Source organism: Phalaenopsis equestris, unplaced genomic scaffold, assembly GCF_001263595.1.
Source record: "Phalaenopsis equestris unplaced genomic scaffold, ASM126359v1 Scaffold000002, whole genome shotgun sequence".
Taxonomy (NCBI): Eukaryota; Viridiplantae; Streptophyta; class Magnoliopsida; order Asparagales; family Orchidaceae; genus Phalaenopsis; species Phalaenopsis equestris.
Window position 1 is genome coordinate 47222275 of NW_018164444.1, and position 22549 is coordinate 47244823.

Here is a 22549-nt window from a genome sequence, read left to right on the forward strand (position 1 = left end):
GAAGCGGAATGAAAGATTTTGTCCAAATTGGATGAGTTTTCTTATGTGGGTTAGGGTGCGGTATAGGGGTAATTTGATAATTACATATTGTACTCAAGACTTTCTTTTCTGCTATTTTTAGGTTTATAAATAGGTCTGTTTGTAACCCTAGGTTATTCTATTATGCATCATGTATTCTTATTCTGGATTAGTGAAAAGCAGCTGGTCTGGTCCCGATGACGTAGACATCTCTGTAGAATCTCGTTAAATCTTTGTGATCAATTCCTGTTTTTTTTTTCCCTAATTACTCAACAAGTGGTATCAGAGCCAAGTTTGAGGGCAGTGAAAAAAAATTTCGGGGAAGAAGAGGAGTTTGACAACTAGGGCTTTTACGTTTCATTACAGGAAGCCAAATTTTAGAAAGTTTCGGCGCGATGGCTTCAGTGAGCTTGCGATCGCGACAGACAGGAGGAACTGTTCGTGAATCTTGTGGGAGGAAGAGTTCACAGAACAATTCGCGAATAGCGGCAGACGAGACTTCGCGAATCGCGGCTATAGGTTGTCGCAGAGCGATATTCGCGGAAGATCGACGACGCAAGATTTAACGAAGGAAATTCGCGAAGGTCAGCGAAGCGGTTTGCGGTAATTTTGCACAAGTTGGCGGACGGAGGCATGAGGGATTGTTCGCGGGAGGCTACCGCCAACGCAGGAGATTATGAAGGCGAAGCCGAAGGCGGTTCGCTGCAGGCTGTTTGCCGGAGAAAGCTTGAAGGCGCGGAGGCTGAAGAAAGGAAAGTTTTTAAAATTCAGTTAATTAAGGAAATATTTTAATTAAGGAGACTTAATTAAGGAAGCTTAATTAAAGAAACATTTTAATCTTTTATTTTCAAAAAGAAATTTGTTGATTTTTTGGAAAAAAAACTTAATTAATGAAACTTAATTAAGAGAATTTTTTCTATCTTTTTTTTAGAATGATTTTGAGTAAGCAATTGCAGAAGAATTTGTTGTAAAATCAATTTCAAATAATTGCAAAATTCGAGGTGATTAAGTTCGATGGAAATGGTAACTTCGAATTGTGACAAATAAGAGTAAAATATCTGTTGGCTCAATAGGGAATCTTGAAAGCTTTGTGGACAACAAAATCAGATGCCATTGAGGATGAAGATTGAGAGGAATTACAACAACAAGTGGTAGCAACTATATGTTTATGCCTGACAGATAATGTTATGTCTCACGCGATGAATCTGAAATATCCATGGGAGGTATGAAAGAAATTGAAAACTCAGTTTATGGCTAAATCTCTGACGAATAAATTGTATCTGAAGCAAAAGCTGTATGGGCTGAAGATGCAAGAAAGTTCTGATCTGGCACAACATGTTAATGTCTTTAATCAAATAATCACAGATTTATCACGGCTTGATGTGACTATTGAGGATGAAGAGCAATCAATGATTTTGTTGTGTTCACTATCTTCTTTCTATGAACACCTGATAACTACCCTTATATATGGGAAAGAAACTTTCAAAGTTGATGATATTACTGCAGCATTGTTGGCTCACAACCAACGGAAGTAGAATGTAGGGGAAAACTCTCATGAAGACAGTTTATATGTGAAGGGTAATCAGGATCGTGGAAGGAAGAAAGAGAATGAGGGTTCTCGATGGCGAAATTTCAGATCCAAATCCAAAGGCAAGAAATAATTCATTGCTACAAGCGCAAGGAGTCATATCATATGAACAGAGATTGTCCAAAGCTCAAGAAGCAGATTGGGGTGAAAGGTGATGGATCATCGAAGTCTGTAAATGTGGTACAGAGTGACAATTCAGATTATAGTGATGACGATATGCTTTCAGTTTCATCAATTCAGTTCACAGATGCATTGATTCTTGATTCAGGATGCTCTTATCACATAATATATAACAAGGAGTGGTTTATTTCATACAAGTAAACTAATTTTGACTCAGTTTATCTAAGTGATGATGGATGTTGCAATATTGTTGGTATTGGAGAAGTCAGAATTAAGATGTATGATGACACAGTTAGAACTTTATGTGATGGCAGACACATTCCAGATTTGAAGAAGAATTTGATTTCCATTGACACTTTACATAGAAATGATTTTATTCCTAAAGCAGATGAGGATAGGGAAACCATCAGAATTGTTAAAGGTGCACTGAAGGTGATGAAAGGAAAATTAACTACACACAATACAAGTAATATCTACAAACTGTTGGGGAGTACAATTGTAAGTGGAGTTCATTTTGTGAAGTCAGATGATGATAGTACAAAGCTATGACATATGCGTCTGGGTCATCTCAGTGAACGTGAGATGACGAAATTGCATAGAAAAAATATGTTGCATGGTGTTAAAAGCTGCTAGCTCGATCTTTGTAAGTCCTGTGCTCTTGGAAAATATACTATAGTCAATTTTATGATTGGAAAACATAAAACTAAAGAGATTTTTTATTATGTGTGTTCTAACGTATTGAGTCCTACCAGAGAATCGTCATTGGGAGGATCTCCGTTTTTTGTTACCTTTATTGATGATTTACCCAGGAAAGGTTGGGTGTATTTTTTTAAGCAAAAACTTGAAGTCTTCTCTAAATTCAAGCTGGAAAACTGAGGTGGAGAACCAAACTGAAAGAAAGATCAAGTATTTGAGGTCCGATAATGACACATGGTACACAGATTCACAATTTCAGAAGTTCTGTGAGGAGCATGAGATTCAGAGGAATTTTTCAGTGCGCAGATACCACAACAGATTGGTGTGGCAGAAAAGATGAACATGTCCTTAACTGAAAGGGCAATATGTTTGAGACTAAATGCAAAGCTTTTTAAGAGTTTCTGGGTAGAGGCTGTGAATATGACATGCTATCTCATTAATAGATCACCTCAGACTAAGGTTGTCAAAACGACTTGTTGTTCGCGAATAACTCGTGTTCGGCTCGTTCGCTAAGTTAACGAGTCGAACAAGAACAAATATTTGTTCGCTCGTGTTCGGCTCGTTTTGGCTCGAGATACTACTAATCAATTATACAAATAAATATTGACTACAAGGCTACAAAGATTTATAATCAATTAAAAGCATTAATGAAGAAAATAGAATAAAAATTATTAATTTAGATTCAAATGATGTTTTAAATTTTGGCCCAATCCTTAAACATCTTATGACTACGTGATTAGAGTTGTCAAAACGACTCTTTGTTCGTGAATAGCTCGTGTTCGACTTGTTAAGAAAACGAGCCAAACACGAACACACTTTTTGAGCTCGAAATATAAACGAGCCGAACAGGAGCTGAGCCTGGGCTCGCTCATGTTAAGCTTGTTTACACCCCTACCTCAGGCATCGCTAGGTGGCAAGGTCGCTGAAGAGGTATGGACAGGTAATCCCGTTAATTTCGATCATTTACAGATTTTTGGTGTCCTACTTATATGCATGTACCTGGAGATGAAAGATCAAAACTTGATGCAAAATCCAAGAAGTGCATCTTTTTGGGCTATAAGAAAGGTGTGAAATGATAGAAGTTTTGAGATCCGATTGCAAATGAGACGGTGATCAGCAGAGATGCAGTTTTTGATGAACAGTCCACGTTGCAGCAGAATGAAGACAAGGTGCAAGGCAACACTTCCACTTCAGATGCAGTGCAGATGGATTTGGAACAACATCCAGAAACAACTGAGAGAGTTGAAGGTTCAAATCTAACACATGGTGATTTCATTCCAAATGATCTGCAAAATTATAATCTAATTAGAGACAGATAGAGACGAACCGATATAAGGCCTAGCAGATTGGGTTATGAAGACTTGGTCTCTTGTGCACTTCTCATCAGCAGCGATGATCCAACCATTTTTCAATGAGCAATCACTAGCCAGGAGAAAGAGAAATGGATCGGTTCAATGATTGAGGAGATGGATTCTTTGCAAAAAAATTGCACTTGAGAGCTAGTTGAGCTTCTTGAGGGAAAGAAGGTTATTGGGTGCAAGTGAGTGTACAAAAGGAAACTGACAGTATCAGAAAAAGAATGGAAAAAGTTCAAAGCTCAACTGGTAGCAAAGGAATTTTTACAGCAGAAGGGGATAAATTATGATGAAATATTTTCTCCTGTGGTCAGACATACTTCAATCAGGGCAGTGCTTGCATTAGTAGCCATTTGGGATTTGCATTTGGAGCAGATGAATGTTAAAACTGCTTTCTTGCATGGTGATCTGGAGAAGCAGATTTACATGGAGCTGTCAGAAGGGTTCACTCAACCTGGACATGAGCATCTGATTTGCAGTTTAAAGAAATTGTTGTATGGGTTGAAACAGTCTTCAAGACAATGATATAAATGGTTCGACTTCTACATGATTCAGATTAGCTACAGGCGATATGAGTATGATTGTTGTGTTCATGTGAAGAGCCTTGATGTTGTTCTATTATTTTTTTGTAATTGTATGTTGATGATATACTGATTGCTGCAAAGAATATGAATGATGTTTGTGGTTTGAAAGCTTTATTGAGCCAGGAATTTGATATGAAAGACTTGGGTCCTACGAAGAAGATTTTTGGAATGAAAATTCATCGAGACAGAGGCTCAAGACGATTATGTTTATCTCAACGAGACTATATTGAGAAAGTGCTTGACAGGTTTGAGATGAGCAAAAAAAAGCCTATAAGCACTCTTTTGGCAAATCATTTAAGCTTTCTTCAGAACAGTGTCCTAAGACAGATACAGAAATCAAAGACATGACAAATGTTCCATATGCTAGTGAACTTGGCTGCTTGATGTATGCAATGATATGTATTTGACTTGATTTGGCTCATGCTGTTAGTCAAGTCTACAAATACATGTCTAAACCTGGAAGACGACATTGGGAAGCAGTCAGTAAATTTTCAGGTATCTGAAGGGCACTGTAGGACATAAAATTATTTTTGGCTGTCAGCAGAATGATCCTTCAGTTGTGGGGTACGTTGATTCAAACTATGCATGCTATTTGGATGGCTGAAGGTTTACAACTGGGTATATTTTTACTCTTGGCGGAGGGCCTATATGTTGGGCATCAATAATTAAGTCTATTGTGGCATTATCTACAACTGAAGCTAAGTACATTGCAGTAGCTGAAGCTGCAAAAGAAACCTTATGACTTGCTGGGCTAGTAAAGGAACTGGTGTTGAGCAAGGTGGAATTCAGTTGCATTGTGACAGTAAGAGTGTTATTTATTTGGCTAAGAACCAGGTGTACCATGCGAGAACCAAGCATATTGATGTCAGATATCACAAGATCAGAGAATTGATTGCTTCTGGTGAGATACTGTTGCAGAAGGTTCATATTGATGAAAATGCAGCTGATATGTTGACCAAGTTAGTTACTATCAACAAGTTCTTACATTGCTTGGACTTTTTGAATGTTTGCAGTTGCTAGAGAAGTATGGTGGCTCAATCCACTTCTTGTACGTAAGAAACTCAATGATTTTTTTCTCATAAGAGATTGGATATTCACCAAGGTGGAGATTTGTTAGGTTTGACTCATATGTCATATAAGAGACATATGCTGGAGCAGAGCGGAAGATTCTGTCCAAATCAGGAGAGTTTCCTTATGTGGGTTGGGGGTGCGGTAAATGGGTAATTTGGTAATTACATATTGTACTCAATGTTTCATTTTATGCTCTTTCTAGGGTTATAAATAGGCATGTTTGTAACCCTAGGTTATTTTATTCTGTATCCTGTACTCTTTTTCTGGATTAGTGAAAAGTCGCCGCTCTGTTCCCGAGGACGTAGGCATCTTTGTCTAACTACGGTAAATCTTTGTGTTCTTTTGGATTTGTGTCCAATTCCTATTTTTCTTTGCCCTAATTACTCAACACACAAAAATTTCGAAATTAATCTCATTTTAGTATGTAGCTGATGTGGACATATAATTTCATAGAAATTATAATAAAATGAATCCCTAATTTCTACATTTACTCTATTTTAGATGAGGATAAGTGTTGTAGAGCCGCTAATCCTCTTCAACACGTATCAACAGTTTTTCAAGCGTTGGGGACTCTTTTTCCCCGCACTTATCCGAAACTACTGGAATTAATATGTGCATAATAATATAACAAAATTCTAATTTATATATTTTTTTTGTTTGGGGGCATTTACATACATACCACTCAATTCTGATGTATTTACATGTTACCCTCGTAAACTTTATTTTTTATATCTTTATCACTCAAATCTATCATATCAAATATAAAAGTAAAACTATTTTTACTTTTTTTTAAAAGTTATATGTACTTTTTCATACATAAATGAAAAGACATATAAATAAAGAAATTTACATGTTAAATATATAAATAAATAAGAATTAAGTGGTATTTATGTAAATCTTCTATTTTTATTTTTGTTTAAAATTCTGACGCGTGTAAATTAATGAAGTAATTGTTCAGCATTGCTTGCATAAATAAACAAGATTTATATGATATGACACTTTCATATAATAGTCCTCAATTATCTATAAAAGTGTGGTGGGTCTTTTCGGTCAATGAGTTTATAAAATTGTCAAAATAGTCCTCAACTATCTATAAATTAAGCTCTAAGTCTTCCATGAGACTAATTCAACCCCAATTTAAAGAATCATTAAACTATTTTGATATTTCTATAAACTCTGACACTAAAATGATCGCAAATAAATAATTATAAATTATTTTGGCACTTTACTCTATATAGTATACTTTACAAGTAACTAAAAATAAAAAGGCTGAGAATCTCTTTTACTTGCATCCTTTATTATAAATTTGTGATGAGCAATATAACAATTAGTTGAACAATTTATGTTTAAGATTTATTTAAGCGGATTTCAACGCTAGAAATGCATTAAATGCTCAAGCAAGAGGAAGACCCCCACTCCACAGATTCCATTTCAAAGACACCTGGCACCCTCTGATCAAATCAAGCAATAGCAACCAACCAGGTAGGATAGTCAAATACATTGGTCTTATTGTCATGTTCATATATTAGGTTTGATCAGTCATCCCCCCTCTCTATTCATTCCTTTTAGTAAACTCTCTGCTTTGGGTGTAAGTGAATTGTAATCTCAAGCATTCTCTTGCTTTGAAGCTACTTCATTTACTTCTTATATATACATACATCTCAAACATATATCATCAATTTTTTTTTAGAAAATATAGCTCAAAATTGAAAAAAAAATAAAAAATAAAATGTGCTGCTCCTTATCTTCACCACTACCGAATCTCTTCCTACTTGCAACCATTTTAGCTTCATTACTTATTGCAACAACCTCACATATCGATGATAAGCATGCCCCCGATATCCGGTATTCATTTAATGAAGTTTGCTTTTATATTTCTACTCACCCTTATGCATTAAAGGTTTTGTGTTTACATTATTTTTTGCTCATATGCCTGTTAGGAGGTACGGGTTAGAGATGGTGCAGAGGAAGGGGAGTCAGTTTGTAGTGGGAGCGGAGCCCTTTTATTTCAATGGGTTTAATACCTATTGGCTCATGGTTCTTGCGGTCGATCCTACGATGAGGGTGAAGATCACTGAGACTTTTAAACAAGCTTCTTCAGTGGGTCTTACTGTCTGTCGAACTTGGGCCTTCAGTGATGGCGGGTGGAGGGCACTGCAGAAGTCTCCTTTTGTGTATGATGAAAATGTCTTTCAGGTACATTATCACATTCTATGTTTGTTCATCCATACATGCATGACATTCATCTCTATGATAATAATGATGATTTTTATTAATACAATAGATTTTTAGTAATGGAGTTGTAGCATTTCTTCTAAGCAAAAAATAAGATATTGTTTTATTAGATATAGGTTGCATTACCTTATTATCATAAAAAAAATTATTAGTTGGTATAAAGGTTTCATAATATAATTTTCATTATAATTAGAACATTTGTTAAAGTTGTTAGGTTGAGTCATGACTTAATTTAAAACATCATTGAATAATGTAATTAATTATGGGTACGGCCATATGGCATCCTAAGTGAAACGGATACATTAAATTAATTTTTTTTAATAGCTAGATATGCTATACACTCCACTTAGATGTCATTAATTAATAATAAAAAATATGCACTAATATTTTTCTTTTCTCTACATTTTTGCATGATATAAAATCCTTGACTTAAACATTGACTTATTTTAAAATAAATCATTTCATTCAATGCAAAATTTTAAAATAAATATAAGAGTTTTAATGATATAAATTAATTCTTATCTAGCATAAATTCTTCTACTCAATTGCAATACAAAACATACATGTAAATGCATTAATTATTCCCTAATTAGTAGTGGTAGCTAACTTTAAATTGCATTAATTATAAAATTTAAAATTATCACATCAATTGTGTGTTAATATATTATTTAATATAAAGTAATAAAAATAGCTATTTGATGAAGAATTGGATACATAATTAAATAAATATCATTATTATATAGTAATTATCCATAATTACTTACCGATTATTCAAAAAAAAAATTAAATTTAATCATAAATTAAGAAGGGCAACTAAAACTTAATGAAAATGCTTTTGTTTTAAATCTTCATTCTAAAAAAAATTGCTTTGCAATTTCACATGATTGATTAAATGCCTCAAATCTAATTTTCACTTTAATTTTACTATTTACATTTATACCACCTAAATGTTAGATATGTAAATACAAAGGAATTGAGTGCTATGCAATGTTTATAGTGATTTCTTATGGTAATATTGCTTGCTCATTATTACTATTATTATTATTTTTGTTCCTTCTAAATTATTTAGGCACTTGATTTTGTGCTGAGTGAAGCAAAGAAGTGTAATATTAGACTGATACTGTCGTTAACAAATAATATGGAAGCATTTGGTGGGAAGGCTCAGTATGTGAAGTGGGGGCAAGCTGCAGGTTTAAATCTCACTTCTGATGATGATTTCTTCACTAATCCCACCTTGAAAGGCTACTATAAAGGTCATGTCAAGGTAATTAAGTAACTAATCTTACTTTCTTAATTACATTTCATGTCATTATATGTTTATTTAACATAAAATTTTATTTATTTAAACAATATATTTTTAAGAAAACGATCTTTCTTATTTGCACACTTCGAAATTATTATTATTATTATTATTATTATTGCTTATTTGCACACTTCGAAATTATTATTATTATTAGTATTATTGTTGTTTGCTTCGCATAAAAGCAATATTAAAGGCAACATTTTTGAGTGTGAAATTAAGATTCTTACTAATGAGAGTTTGAAAAGGCAACATTTTTTAGTGTGAAATTAAGATTCTTACTAATGAGAGTTTGAAGCTTCATTTCATAATTAGCTTCTAATTGCATTTAATCAAATAATGAATTAAAAATATTTTACATAAATACCACCTAATTCTTATGTATTTACATTTCAACAAGGCATTATTACTCTTTAGATTTATACTATCTAAATTTTTCGTATCACATAAGAATCAAGACTATTAAGTTTTAAAACGCAAAATATACATTTTCATGTATAAATAAAGTGGTATAAATGTAAACTAAATATCTTCTATATATTTATTTATTTATTCATAATTTGTTAATTAGTTTTGATGTTAATCAGACGGTTCTCAATAGAATCAACACCTTCACAAACATCACATACAAAGACGACCCCACAATCTTTGCATGGGAATTAATCAATGAACCACGCAGCCCTACTGATCCTTCAGGCAACATGCTCCAGGTAATTACTATTTCTACCCACTGAGATATATAGATATATATAAATCAACCTTAAGCTTCCATTAAACCTGCTTAACTAAGTGTTGATGAACATTAACCATTTTCAGTCATGGATAGAAGAAATGGCATTTCATGTAAAATCAATCGACCCGAATCACCTACTCGAGATTGGGCTCGAAGGATTCTATGGAAACTCGACGCCTGATCGACTACGTTTCAACCCAGATAGCTATTCGGGTCAAGTCGGGACCGACTTCATCAGAAACCATCAAACCCTAGGAATTGACTTTGCCACAACTCATTTATATCCAGATGCTTGGTAATTATGTTTTGGCAAAACTTAATCTTTTCTGCTTTGTTAGAAAGCTAAAGTCATTGTAATTATTATTATTAAATTGAAAGGGCATGCATTTACATAAATTCCACCCAATTTCAATGTAATTACAAAAAATTGAGTGTTATGCTTCTAAATACTATAATTTAGACATTACATATACACTAATTAAAAAGGTCCATTTACATAATTATCACACAGCTTTTATGTATTTGCATATCTAACAGTTATTAAACATTCATAGTTACTTGCAAATCACTCAAATTCTTAGCATCACATCAAAGTAACACCATCACACTCTGCCTTTTTGAAAGTGAAATAAACCTTCGGGCATAAGATTATGTAAATATCAAACTTTTGGTTGTTAAATATGTAACTACGTAAGTAAAATAATGCGGCATATATGTATATTTCCCTAACAACATATAAGGTTGCTATTAAATATTAGATACTTGTGGTAATATCCATATCACAATGAATAATTCTGATAGCCCTAACACTTCCAATCATGCAGGCTATCAACTTCGATCCCCGAAGCTCAACTCGAATTCACCAAATCTTGGATGCAAAGCCACATCGATGACGCCGAGAAGGTGCTCGGAATGCCGGTCGTGTTTGCGGAATTCGGAATGTCGGCGAAGGACAAGAACTTCAGTGTCAGTTTAAGGAATCAGTTCATTGATATGGTTTATGACAACATTTTGAACTCCACAAAGAGAGGAGGGGGTGGAGGAGGTTGTCTTATATGGCAGATTTTCCCTGAAGGAACAGATTTTATGGATGATGGTTATGCAGTGGTGCTTCACAAATCCAAATCTACAGGAAAAATTCTGTCTCTGCAGTCAAAGAGAATGAAGATGTTCAATTCTATGTGTTCTTGGAGGTGCCATTGGACTTGTGGAAGGAAGAAGAGGGTTTCAAAGCATAATCAACCATGATGAAATATTTGGATTCATATATATACCATTCATTGCAATTCATAAATTCTTTAATGATTTGTATTTAAATATTGCATGAAAATTTTAAATTTAGGAATAAATATGCTATGTGAATGTTGTATTGTATGGATTAACATTCATTCATGATTTATTTGTTGTAATTTTATTGGTTTAGTTTTAATAAAATATAAATTGGAAAAAGTTCACAGAGTGGGAAGCAAAACAATTAATCCTTGTTTAATAATTCATAAATTCTCAGAGGCTTTTATGCAAAAAAAAAATGATATAAAATCAATGAGGATTGCATATTAGAGAAGGGGTGTGATAAGAAAAGAAAACCCTAAATTCGAGGGGCTAAGTATAATTTCTAAAATTACAAGAAGAGAGCAATGCACTAAAGAGAAGCCATAAGACTATGCACATTATTATAAAAATCAACATTAGAATCATATTATTACAATTTATTAAAAAAAAATTTTTAAAAGAAAATTGCAATAGCTTATAAAGAATGGATGGCTAAGCAATATATGCACACATAAGTTCTTGATTAGACTTTTGGTCCGTTTGGGGCGTTTTCAAAATTCAGCTTATCCGAAACTGCGTTTGTGTTTTTATACTAAACGGAGGTCACGGGTCGACCCCTGCGGCCCGTGTATAAGCAGCTTATCTTGAACTACGACGGCGTTTTGAAAACGCCACCCGCACTTATAAACTGCCCCAAACGGACCCTTTAAAGTACAAAAAACAGATTTATATATTGCAGCAATCAATAATCGAAAACAGTCATAAGTGAATCTATTAATAGAACTTCGAATATTTACATTTTAAAAGTGAGATATACAGTACTTGTTTTGTATGTATATAGCTGAAGAAGATAAGGTTTTACACAAATTGTTTTTTGTTATGAAAATAATTATAATAAAAATGAATCTCTGATTTCTACTTTTAAATCTTTCTTCCTGTCAGTATATGTTAGAGATGAGGATAAGGAAAAACACAGAAAGTTACTCCAGCACGTATCAGCAATTTCACATATACATGCGTTGGGTTCTCCTTTCCTCGACACTTGTCATAGAATCTTGGTATTATTCTTCTTACTAAGAAAATTGCGTGATATGATAGTTAAGTTAATTACTAGTCGGCAGAAAAAGGAAGAAGACGAGTGTTTTTGAATAGAATGTTTAATTGACTAATGAGTTGTTTGTACTCTGTATTTTTGAATTATTTTTTTTAATATAATTTATATTTTAGAGATTATACATTTAACTATATGTGTGGTAAAATATCAAATAAATATGTCGGCATAAATTTTTTTATCAATATTTATACTTCATTAAATAACTTAAATAATATCTAAGAAATTATACAAATAACTTAAATAATATGTACTGAGCACAATTATGACTAAGTAAACACAATTAAATAACTAAATAAATAGAATTGAGAAAAACAATTGAGATTATTAGATCATACTCAAATTATATTTTGCTCAATAAAACACTACTAAACTCGTTTCAATTTATTTATTGTACTTAGAACTCGAGCTTAAATTAACAATCTAATTAACAAAGTATTATCCAACCCTTTAAATCTAAACCATTCAAATTAAGTATTATCCTCCTAATGATAAGATCAAGCAATATACTCCACGTACATTCTTAAATCAGAAAAGCAAATAGCAACCAACCACGTTGGATGGTCAAATTTGTGGTCTTATTTTCACGTACGCAACCACTGCCATGCAGCCTTCCTATTAGGGTAATATCTATCTATATGACTCCAATCTTTTGGCTTATGTAATCATTTCATGTCATCAAAACTTAGCACGTAAGGGTGTGATAATCAGAAGCATTAACTTACTTACATGCTACGGCAGTCTAATCTTTCTATCCATCAACTCTAAGCTCTTATATATACACACCACAAACAAGCTCAATTGAATATCATCAAAATATTACAAAAATAATATAAATATACATTGAAAAAGTAAACAATAATATAATGTTCTCGGCCTCCTTGCCTTCACAACTTCAAAAGTTGCTTTTACTTCCCTCCATTTTAGCATCATTAGTTACTATTTTAAGTGCTAGTGTTGGTGTTGATACCCACTATTTGCGTTTCAATGACAATCATCAATATTGGTATTTATTCATATCATTTTATGTTATATTTCTCTTTATTCATGTATCATAGTAGGGTTGATTGTTATTACTAATTTGTTCAATTGTTTTGTAGGAGGCATGAGGTTGATGAAGTAGGGGGGTTGGGGATGGTTGGCAGAAACGGAAACCAGTTTGTTGTAGGAGGGCAACCTTTCTATGTGAATGGGTTCAACACATACTGGCTTATGGCTCTTGCAGTTGATCTGTCAATGAGGGTGAAGGTCACTGAGACTTTTGAGGATGCCGAGACCGTTGGTCTTACTGTCGCTCGAACTTGGGCCTTCAGTGATGGCGGACCTGGAGCGCTGCAGATATCTCCTTCTATTTATGATGAAAATGTTTTTAAGGTTTTATTAATATCTTTTTTAATATATACTGATCACTAATATATCATATCACAACTAGTATATATATTTATATTTATATAAGGTTTAAAAAATTACATTTCAATGTCATTTTTAATTTATAATTTCTACTACATCTACTTCAATCGTTGGCTTTTATGAGTTACACATATTTGTCTAATAAGTTGCATATTTTGACAAGATTGAGTTATTTTGAGGACTAGTTTTGATCCGACTAACACAACCACGAGATTTGATTCAATTTTGGCATTCATGATTGAATCATTAGGCTGAATCATGATTAATATATATATGATACCGATTGTTTTATCTAATATGAGATGTATTGTCCAATTATAAAAGAGGTGAGCTAGCTAGGGCCACATTAGATGTTACAATTTAACTTGCTGAATATTTATTAGATCTGTTTCCATCAAATTGTAACATCAATTTTGTCGAGGTTGTTTTCTATGAGCAATCATCAATGAGCATCCAAAGAGGAACATATGCATTATGTTAAATTATTATTTAATACAAGTATTGCTACATGCTGCCCGACATAGATCTGAATTAAGATAACTTTAGTGATAAGTAATACTAAATAAAACGTGTAGAAATTTTCCTAGTATTTTTATTAATTTACAATAAGAGTGTTTATTATTTGGATAAAAAAAATTAAATTGAACCGAATTAATCTTAGTTGATTTGTGCTGACTATTGGCCGTAATTTTAATATTATATAAATTTGGTTATTAATTTTTTTAATTAATTAATTATATATCAATATATATAATTTTTCTTGTAATAAATCAATAAAATTATCTAAATAAATATGGGACATAAAGATTAACATAAATATTATAATTTAATAAGCCAATTTTGTAAATTTTAACAAAAAAATACTATATACTTTTTTAAAATTAATTAATTTATTTAAGTTATAAATAATTAAATTGATTGGTAAAGTTAATTATGGTTTGATTCATCCAGAATTAAACGGTGCAAATAAAATTAAATATGACTTGGTTTAATTTGCATTGAAAAAAAATTGATTGGATCTTTTTTTTTTCTTTTTTTTTTGAATTTTACAACTGAAGCTAATGAATTTGCAGGCTAATTAGTAAATTAAATCATTCAAACTGATGATAACATTGAAACCCCTAATTATAAATTCTCTAAATTAAATATATTGTTAAATTGCCATATTTTTATCCATCATATTTATAAGAAATAAAAAACATAATTAAGGGTAGTCTGGGTCCGTTTTGGGCAGCTTGTTTGTTTCAGGATAAGCTGCTTATCCTGAAACGCGGCCCGTGGGCCGGCCGCAAGGGTCGACTCGCAGTCTGCGTTTAGTGTAAAAAACGAAACGTAGTTTCGGATAAGCCGGCGAAACATGCGAATCAAAAGCGCGAATCAAAAGGTACGGCGGAGTTTTGAAAACGCCGCCCGCACTTATGCGAATCAAAAGGTGCGGCGGAGTTTTGAAAACGCCGCTCTTACTTATAAGCTGCCCCAAACGGACCTTAAGGCTTCTAGAGTTCATTTAATATAAAACACCTTTATCTAAAGATAAGGCTTTTGACTTGAATGTAAATTTTCAATAAAATCAAAGCAAATTTAAAAAATATATTTTTTTTTTGATAAAAAGTCGTTATTTAACAGCTGCATAACACTTTCTATAAAATAAATTACAAGATTTAAAATCTTCTTCATTAGTTGCTATTTTATAAGCACTGATTAAAAATAATGATTTCTTATGAAATAAACTAATTACTTGATTTTATTTTTTATCACTTAATTAGGCGCTTGATTTCGTGGTTAGTGAAGCGAAGAAGCATAATATTAGGTTAATATTATCCTTAACAAACAATTGGAAAGATTATGGAGGAAAGGCACAGTATGTGAAGTGGGGAAGAGCTGCAGGTTTGAATCTTACTTCTGATGATGACTTCTTCACTGATCCCACTGTCAAAGGCTACTACAAAAATCATATCAAGGTAAAAATATAATTAATGGGAAATTCACGGACATACCTCATAATTCTTTTGTATTTACATACCACAAACGTTTGATTTTTACACTTCAACATTTTCGTGCCATAAACTTATGCATGAAGCAAACAAATGTAATTTAATTTAAAAAACGGTTGTAATTGTGAAATTTTTGATGTGATCTTAAAAATTTGAGTGATATGCACGTAAATATGAATGTTTAGATGCTAGATATGTAAATATGCAAGAATTACATAAGTACGTTTTAATGATATATCTCAATTTGAAATGCACAAATCATAATTTCACTTTCATGTGATCAGACGATTCTCAACAGAATCAACACCATCAGCAACACCCCATACAAAGAAGACCCAACAATCTTTGCATGGGAACTCATGAACGAACCTCGCTGCCCGACAGATCCCTCCGGCAACACTCTACAGGTCACCAATTCTTCTACCTTAATCCATTCACTACTGCGCACGTACTGATGAGATGATGAAAATTTACGTTCAGTCATGGATAGAAGAAATGGCAATGTATGTAAAATCGATTGACCCGAAGCACCTGCTGGAGGTGGGACTCGAAGGCTTCTACGGACACTCGACGCCCAATCGTCTTCAACTCAATCCCAACGCCTTCGCCGGCGAAGTCGGCACTGATTTCATCCGCAACCACCGAGCTCCAGCGGTCGACTTTGCCACAGCTCACATCTACCCGGACGCTTGGTATGCTATCCAGAAAAATTTTAAATTCGTCACTTCAAAAAAACCCTTTAAAAAAAAACAGCATTTTGGAAAAAAAAGATTTTTAAAATTTGTAAAATACCGTTCAATTTCTATGATTTTACATAACTAACACCAGAACGTCACTTTTTATATACGATACTTTGTAATTCGTGAACACATAATCAAGGAAAAATATTAATGTACGTCATACGCACGTAATTCTGCGTTCGTATAAAGGTTATTTGGAGGGTATTAGAGGGTTATGTCGTTGTTATTGAGGTTATTACTCTCAATAACCTCACAAAACCCTTGAATAACAAAAAAAAGATAAAAGTCAAACCGCGGAATATATTAGTAGGCTATTAGGAGGTTATTGAGATATGATTGGGTTAATACCCCCAATAACCTATTAATAACCCCCCAATAACTGAGTTATTGTAAGGTTATTCGGGGTCATACACCCGCAGAACAGTATGTGTATGACGTACGTAAATAACGCTCTATAATCTGGAGAGATATTACGAAAGAAGTGAGAAGAAATCGTGATTCTTTTTTAAGAATTCATCTAAAAAATTAAAACAAGTCCCATCTTGAGTGGCGAGTTGTTTTCTCTCCTAAAATGCTGGTTTAAAACAATTTTGCCAGTCAAAATGCGTAACATTTAAGCCATTATTTCTATCTAGCAGAAGCAGACCTATTTAGTTCAATCAGGGTGTTATATATGATAACACAGGCTATCGAATTCGATCCCGGACGAGCACCTCCAGTTCACCAATTCATGGATGAAAAGCCACATCGATGATGCAGAGAACGCGCTCGGAATGCCGGTGTTGTTCACCGAGTACGGCGAATCGGCGAAAGACGAGAACTTTAGTGTGAGTTTCAGAGATGAGTTCATTGATGCGGTTTATAAGAACATTCTGAACTCCACCAGGAGAGGAGGAGGAGGAGGAGGTTGTCTTCTATGGCAGCTTTTTCCTCGAGGAACAGATTATATGGATGATGGTTATGCAGTTGTGGTTACAGAATCTAAATCTACAGAAAATGTTTTATCGATTCAGTCGAGGAGATTACGGATGTTTAATTCAAGGTGTTCATGGAGGCGCAGTTGGAGTTGCAGAAGAAATTAGGGTTTTGGTGGAAGTTTTTAAGTGCTATTTCAGTACTGTAATATATATTTATGGATGGATTGTTTTAATTATATGTAAATATATAAATAAATATATTGTTGGGGGTGTATATATATATATATATATATATATATAAAGGAAATAATAATTTAATAAATATGCTTTTAAAAGGCAAAAGAAAAAATGGATTATTTGGGACCACTTATATCTTTTTATTTTTAAATTCTTATCAATTTTATTTTATTTATGATTTGATTTGATATAAAATATTTTTGGTATATTTAATTAAAATATGATTATTTTTACAAACTTGAGTATTTTCTAAAGCATATTAATTTACACTATTTCTAGAAGCTAAAGCAAAAAATTTATAACCCATAGCATACGATTCCTTAAGAATTTATATAGCTAATACCTAATTTTGAATATATTTAGCTATATAACACTTATTTTTAAATAACATAAAAATATCATTAAAACTAATTTTGTTAAATCGAATCATATATTTTCTTGCATATAAATAAATATAGGCTTTGTTCTTTATTTGTTCATAAATCTCACTTAAACAGCATTATAGGTGTCCAAAAGGCAGGCATTCAACGTTGTGGTTCAAAGGAGGAGTTTCTTCAATCATTTATTATTAATTTTAGTTATCAACAACATTTATTTATTTATTTATTTTTTATATGGAAAAAGTGCCAGCATGAATCTCGGGACAAGATTTGTCAAAAAATGACCCATCAATAGGAGACCTGAAGACCTAATTATCCGATCATAAGCATCATGGCTAAAATTAACTTAGGCAAACAAGCAATTTGATTGGAAGAAATGCAAAGGAGATTCAAGCCATTCCTCGTGATGAAAATAACCTGAAGAGAAAGCTAATCCCTCTAGTTCTGCAATTCCCTGAGAGGCATTCAGCAATCTTCCAAAACATCATCAAGAAGGTGCAACTCTAAGTCATCACTTTAGAGGCAAATACCAATCAAATTATGATAATTCAACTTCTACCGAATTACTTAGCTCTGCCATGCAGACAAGAGCTTCTTATCAGGGATCGAGGGTCAGCAGACCAACTTGATTAACCGATAAATACAACTTAGTTGCTTTGCCAGTAAAAGTCCGATTAGCCTAGATTATCAAGCCTAGCCATCTGACATCTTATCGAACCAGGGCGACCGATGGGTCTCTCTAGCTTAGCCGACCGACAACGCCCACCGAGGGTTCTCTAGTCTAACCAGCCGAGCCTTAGAGCAGTTAAGCTTTGGGCAGATACCTATAATATCATGTCCAACCCCTACTAAAGCCAAATTCCTAAGCAAATAGAGACAATAGACAATCCAGTTATTCATTTTCTTAAACTCTTAAAAATTAGGAAAAAATAGAAGGGGAAAAGAAAATAGCTAATGAGTGGGCGTTTAGTGAAAATATTGAAGTAATTAATTAATTGGATGGAATAATTGAGATTAACTATTCAAGACCCCGATTTAATGATTATTTAGATTGTTAATTAACCTCATTGAGATTTAATAAATTCGATTCATACGGTTTGACTTGGTGAATTACGGATATAAATGAAATTTATGACTTCTTGATTAAATATATAATAATATCCACCAGGCCACATTAATATTAAAATTATCAATTTACTGAAGGGTTCATTGATAGCTGTACAATATTTAGTTTAAAAATCATTTTCTTTTTAAATGCCAGCATTAAAGGATGTTGGATGAGTTTAACAGTTGAATAGTCAAATCAATGTAGTTTTCATGCAGGCTTAGTTAATCATGAAAATTTAGAATTAAAAATGATATTTGATGTGCGTCAGAAGGTCCGTGGTGGTAGAACAATAAATTTAGCATCTTAATATTGCACGAAAACTCATCACACACGCAAATAATAAAAGAGAAGTAAGCATGAGAAGACAATACAATTTTTACATGAAAAATCTTAGAAAAGTGAAATAAGCCAAGGGGTCTGACCCAGTTAAAATAATTCTTTATGAATGGTGAGGATATATGTTCATTCTTCTCATACATTAGAGAAAAAGGAGTTACAAATATGTTCATTGTAAATGCATTGCAATGGGTTCATCAATAATAGTTGTAGTATGATTGTAATGAATGTAGTTCTCGATGATTGTAGGTTGCAAGAGTAGTAGTCAAGTGCTTTGAAGGCAGTGGTCTGCTTGTTATAAATATATCCTCCTCTCCCAACTCGCGAACTCCCGCTCCCGCCTCTCCTTCTGTTTTCTCGAAACGACGCTTCCGATCACGAAGGGTCACACCTCTTCACAAATAACCAATCCCTTCTTTCTTTTTTGCGAAGAGAAGCATCCCTTTGCCAGAAACCGTTCCCGCCTCCTCTATTTCGCAAATAAAAGCATTTCGAAGCATCTCTTCGCTCCTTTCTCTTCGTTATAAAAGGGCGGCTCAAAGCATTTCTTCGCTCCTTTCTCTTCGTTATAAAAGGGCGACTCTGCTTTAGATGTGGAAGTTACGAAAAGTAACAAGAAGTCGCGATTTTCTTCTTTAGGTTTCCTAAACTAACAAGAAGTCGCGATTTTCTTCTTTAGGTTTCCTTGGGATAGAGGAAGAGTTCTTCGAGTTTCCACAAGACAGTGGAATAGAAGAAGTGCAAGGAGGAGTAGTTTCTTGCGGCAGAAGGAAGAAGAAGGAAGAAGAAGAAGATTGTTCTCTCTAGGTTTTTTCTTGGTGGCTTGTGGCAGAAGAGAAATTGGGTTTATTTCTCTTGTAAGTTTGTCTTCTTCGGTGTATCTCGGTGTAGAGTTTTCTTCGGTATATCTTGGTGTAGAGAGAAAAGAACAGAGAGAGAAGAAGAGAGAGAGCAACGAAAAGTGAGAGATTCCTCTTGTAAGTTGAGGTGATCGACTGGTGTAAATTTCCTCAAGTAGGAAAATCCTATGCAGCTCCGTGGACGTAGGCCATTTGCCGAACCACGTAAATTTGTGTGTTCTTTTCTGGTGTAATTTTTTTCTCGTTCTATTTTTTGCTTTGTCGATCGTTCTTCTGTTTGATTTATATATATACCACATCAGCTGCTCTGGTATATATTTCATAACACTGCTGTGAATATTGTAGGCAGTATTCGTAGCGCTAGCTAGACGTATAAAATATAGTTCAAAGTCATAATAGTATCTGGCCATGTGGGCCACAGACGATTGCTTTGGAAGCATCATTTGGCCATAGAGGCCATATTATGAGCTGCAAAAGCTGTGAGCTACGTAGGTCGCAGTTGGTCACATGAGACATAATGACGAGTTATGATGACGTCCTTTAACTACGGGGGTCGGAGTTAGGAGCTGCAAGATTGGTCACATATACTATAGTAATGAGTTGTAATGCGTCTGTATGTCGAATGATCTAGATTTGGGAGCTGCACGAGTTGTGAACTAAGTAAGCCGTAGTGGAGAGCTGTGGTGCCGTCCGTAAGCCGCGGAGGCAGAAATTGGGAGCTGTAAAAGCTGTGAGTCACATAGGTTATAGTTGTTCACGTAGGTCATAATGATAAGCTATGATGAAGTATGTAGGCTACAAGAGCCAGAGACGAGAGCTGCGTGTAGAGAGCTTTAAGAGTTCAGAGAAAGTCACTATCTTTAAGGTGTATTGTTACGCCATCTTCGAGAGGTGTCGTAGCACTGTAGATGGGGTGTGTTGTCAAACTATCTTCTAGAGGCACTTTTATATCATATCTGGGGTACATTGTTACACCGTATGCGAGGTGCTTCGCCACTCCACAACATTCACTAAGTTTTCATAGCACAAATTGTGAATCATAAGGGAGTTTGCTGCAAGGAGTAGGTGACAGCTGATGATGGCCTTCAGTGCTCGGTATGTTGTGATCAGAGTTGGTTGGCGGCGGCGGGGCGAAGCTGGTCGAAGGTAGCATCAATTATGGGAGGCGGTAGAGGTCAGAGTTGGCTGAAGCGGGGGCAAAAGGAGTCTGCTAGAAGGCCACAACCAACAAATTCATGAGTGAGAGGACGATGGTGGTCTACAGCTGTAGGTGCAGGAGGCCGACTATGGGCGGCTGTGACCGGAAGAGGTGATAACAATCAAAGGCGGCGATGACAAGAGATGGTTGGATCTGCGATTCAAGATGCTTAGCTGCAACTCCCTCTTGCTCAGAGTCTAGATCCTCTTCTCATGAGAGGGGGTAGGGCTCTATTTATAAAGTACATATTACAAATAAAGAAAGAATTTAGACCACTATTGATCAGATAACCCAGATAGATTCCCTTGGTTGAACGATGTTCAATGGACATTTAATGCCTTAAGAATGTTAGAATTAAGCGATATTGGGCTTGTTGGATTTATCTTGTTGAGACACTTAATTTGACTATAATCATGATATTGAAATCCATTTGACCTTCTAATTATGCCCGTAAAGCTTCCAAAAGTTGTTTATTAGCTTGATCTAGGCTTAATTGGACTTGGATCAGATCAATTTTTGTACCATTGGGTCTGTCTCGTCCAGTCAATTAGTTTGATTATAAGCTCACTGAAATCGAACTTCTAGATTACTTTTAATCAAAATTTGAATGTTTCTTGCAAAAAAAAAAAACCTCGAGATCCGTATAATGCCTTGGCATTCATGTCGGACAATGAAAATTTATTGATTTCGTATCAATATGTAATAAATTTGAATGTTTCTTGCAAAAAAAAATTGCCTCGAGATCCGTATAATATCTTAGGATTCATGTCGGATGATGAAAATTTATTGATTTCGTATCAATATGTAATAAATTATAATTAAATTTCACTCTCTTAACTAAATATATCACGGATCAATATACTTATTAATAAAGGCTAGTGTTGAATCATAAATTTTTTGTAGGTCACGCCCAAAAAATAGAGCGTGAGAGAAGAGCAAGAATTATCCCACATTTGTCATTTGTCATTAAGCTTTTAGCTCATGACCATGTTGGACACCCATTCTGAGTATTGAACATCCCGAATGAAGCTTATCTTTTGCAACTTTAATACTTCTTCTCGAACTGATTTGGTTAGCATGACAACATATGTTCTCATCTTCTGCTTCATGAGATGGGTCAACAGGTTGACATTTAGATTATGTCACACAATATCGATCAGTAACTCAGGCATCTAAGCGGCTGACCAGGCATTGTTGAGCATAGATTATAAATTCTATTTTATTTCCTCTCTACATTAAACTTAAGAAAATGACATATTTGTTCATGTGTAAATTACAGTTTTATT

General features: G+C 34.0%; 2 protein-coding genes across 2 annotated transcripts; both read left to right on the forward strand.

Annotated features, from left to right (window-relative positions):
* The first annotated feature begins 7129 nt into the window (after window positions 1-7129).
* LOC110036845 (mannan endo-1,4-beta-mannosidase 6-like) lies at window positions 7130-10968 on the forward strand. The gene is made up of 6 exons (XM_020741383.1): window positions 7130-7277; window positions 7373-7628; window positions 8737-8931; window positions 9555-9677; window positions 9784-9995; window positions 10525-10968. The coding sequence occupies exons 1-6, from the start codon at window positions 7162-7164 to the stop codon at window positions 10946-10948; spliced, it is 1326 nt and encodes a 441-aa protein (XP_020597042.1). The 5' UTR covers window positions 7130-7161; the 3' UTR covers window positions 10949-10968.
* Window positions 10969-12949: 1981 nt separating this feature from the next.
* Window positions 12950-17404, forward strand: LOC110018564 (mannan endo-1,4-beta-mannosidase 8-like). Its single transcript, XM_020715916.1, has 6 exons — window positions 12950-13089; window positions 13184-13457; window positions 15260-15454; window positions 15772-15894; window positions 15968-16179; window positions 16913-17404. Exons 1-6 carry the CDS (start codon window positions 12950-12952, stop codon window positions 17307-17309), a joined length of 1341 nt encoding a protein of 446 aa, XP_020571575.1. The 3' UTR covers window positions 17310-17404.
* Window positions 17405-22549: the final 5145 nt, after the last annotated feature.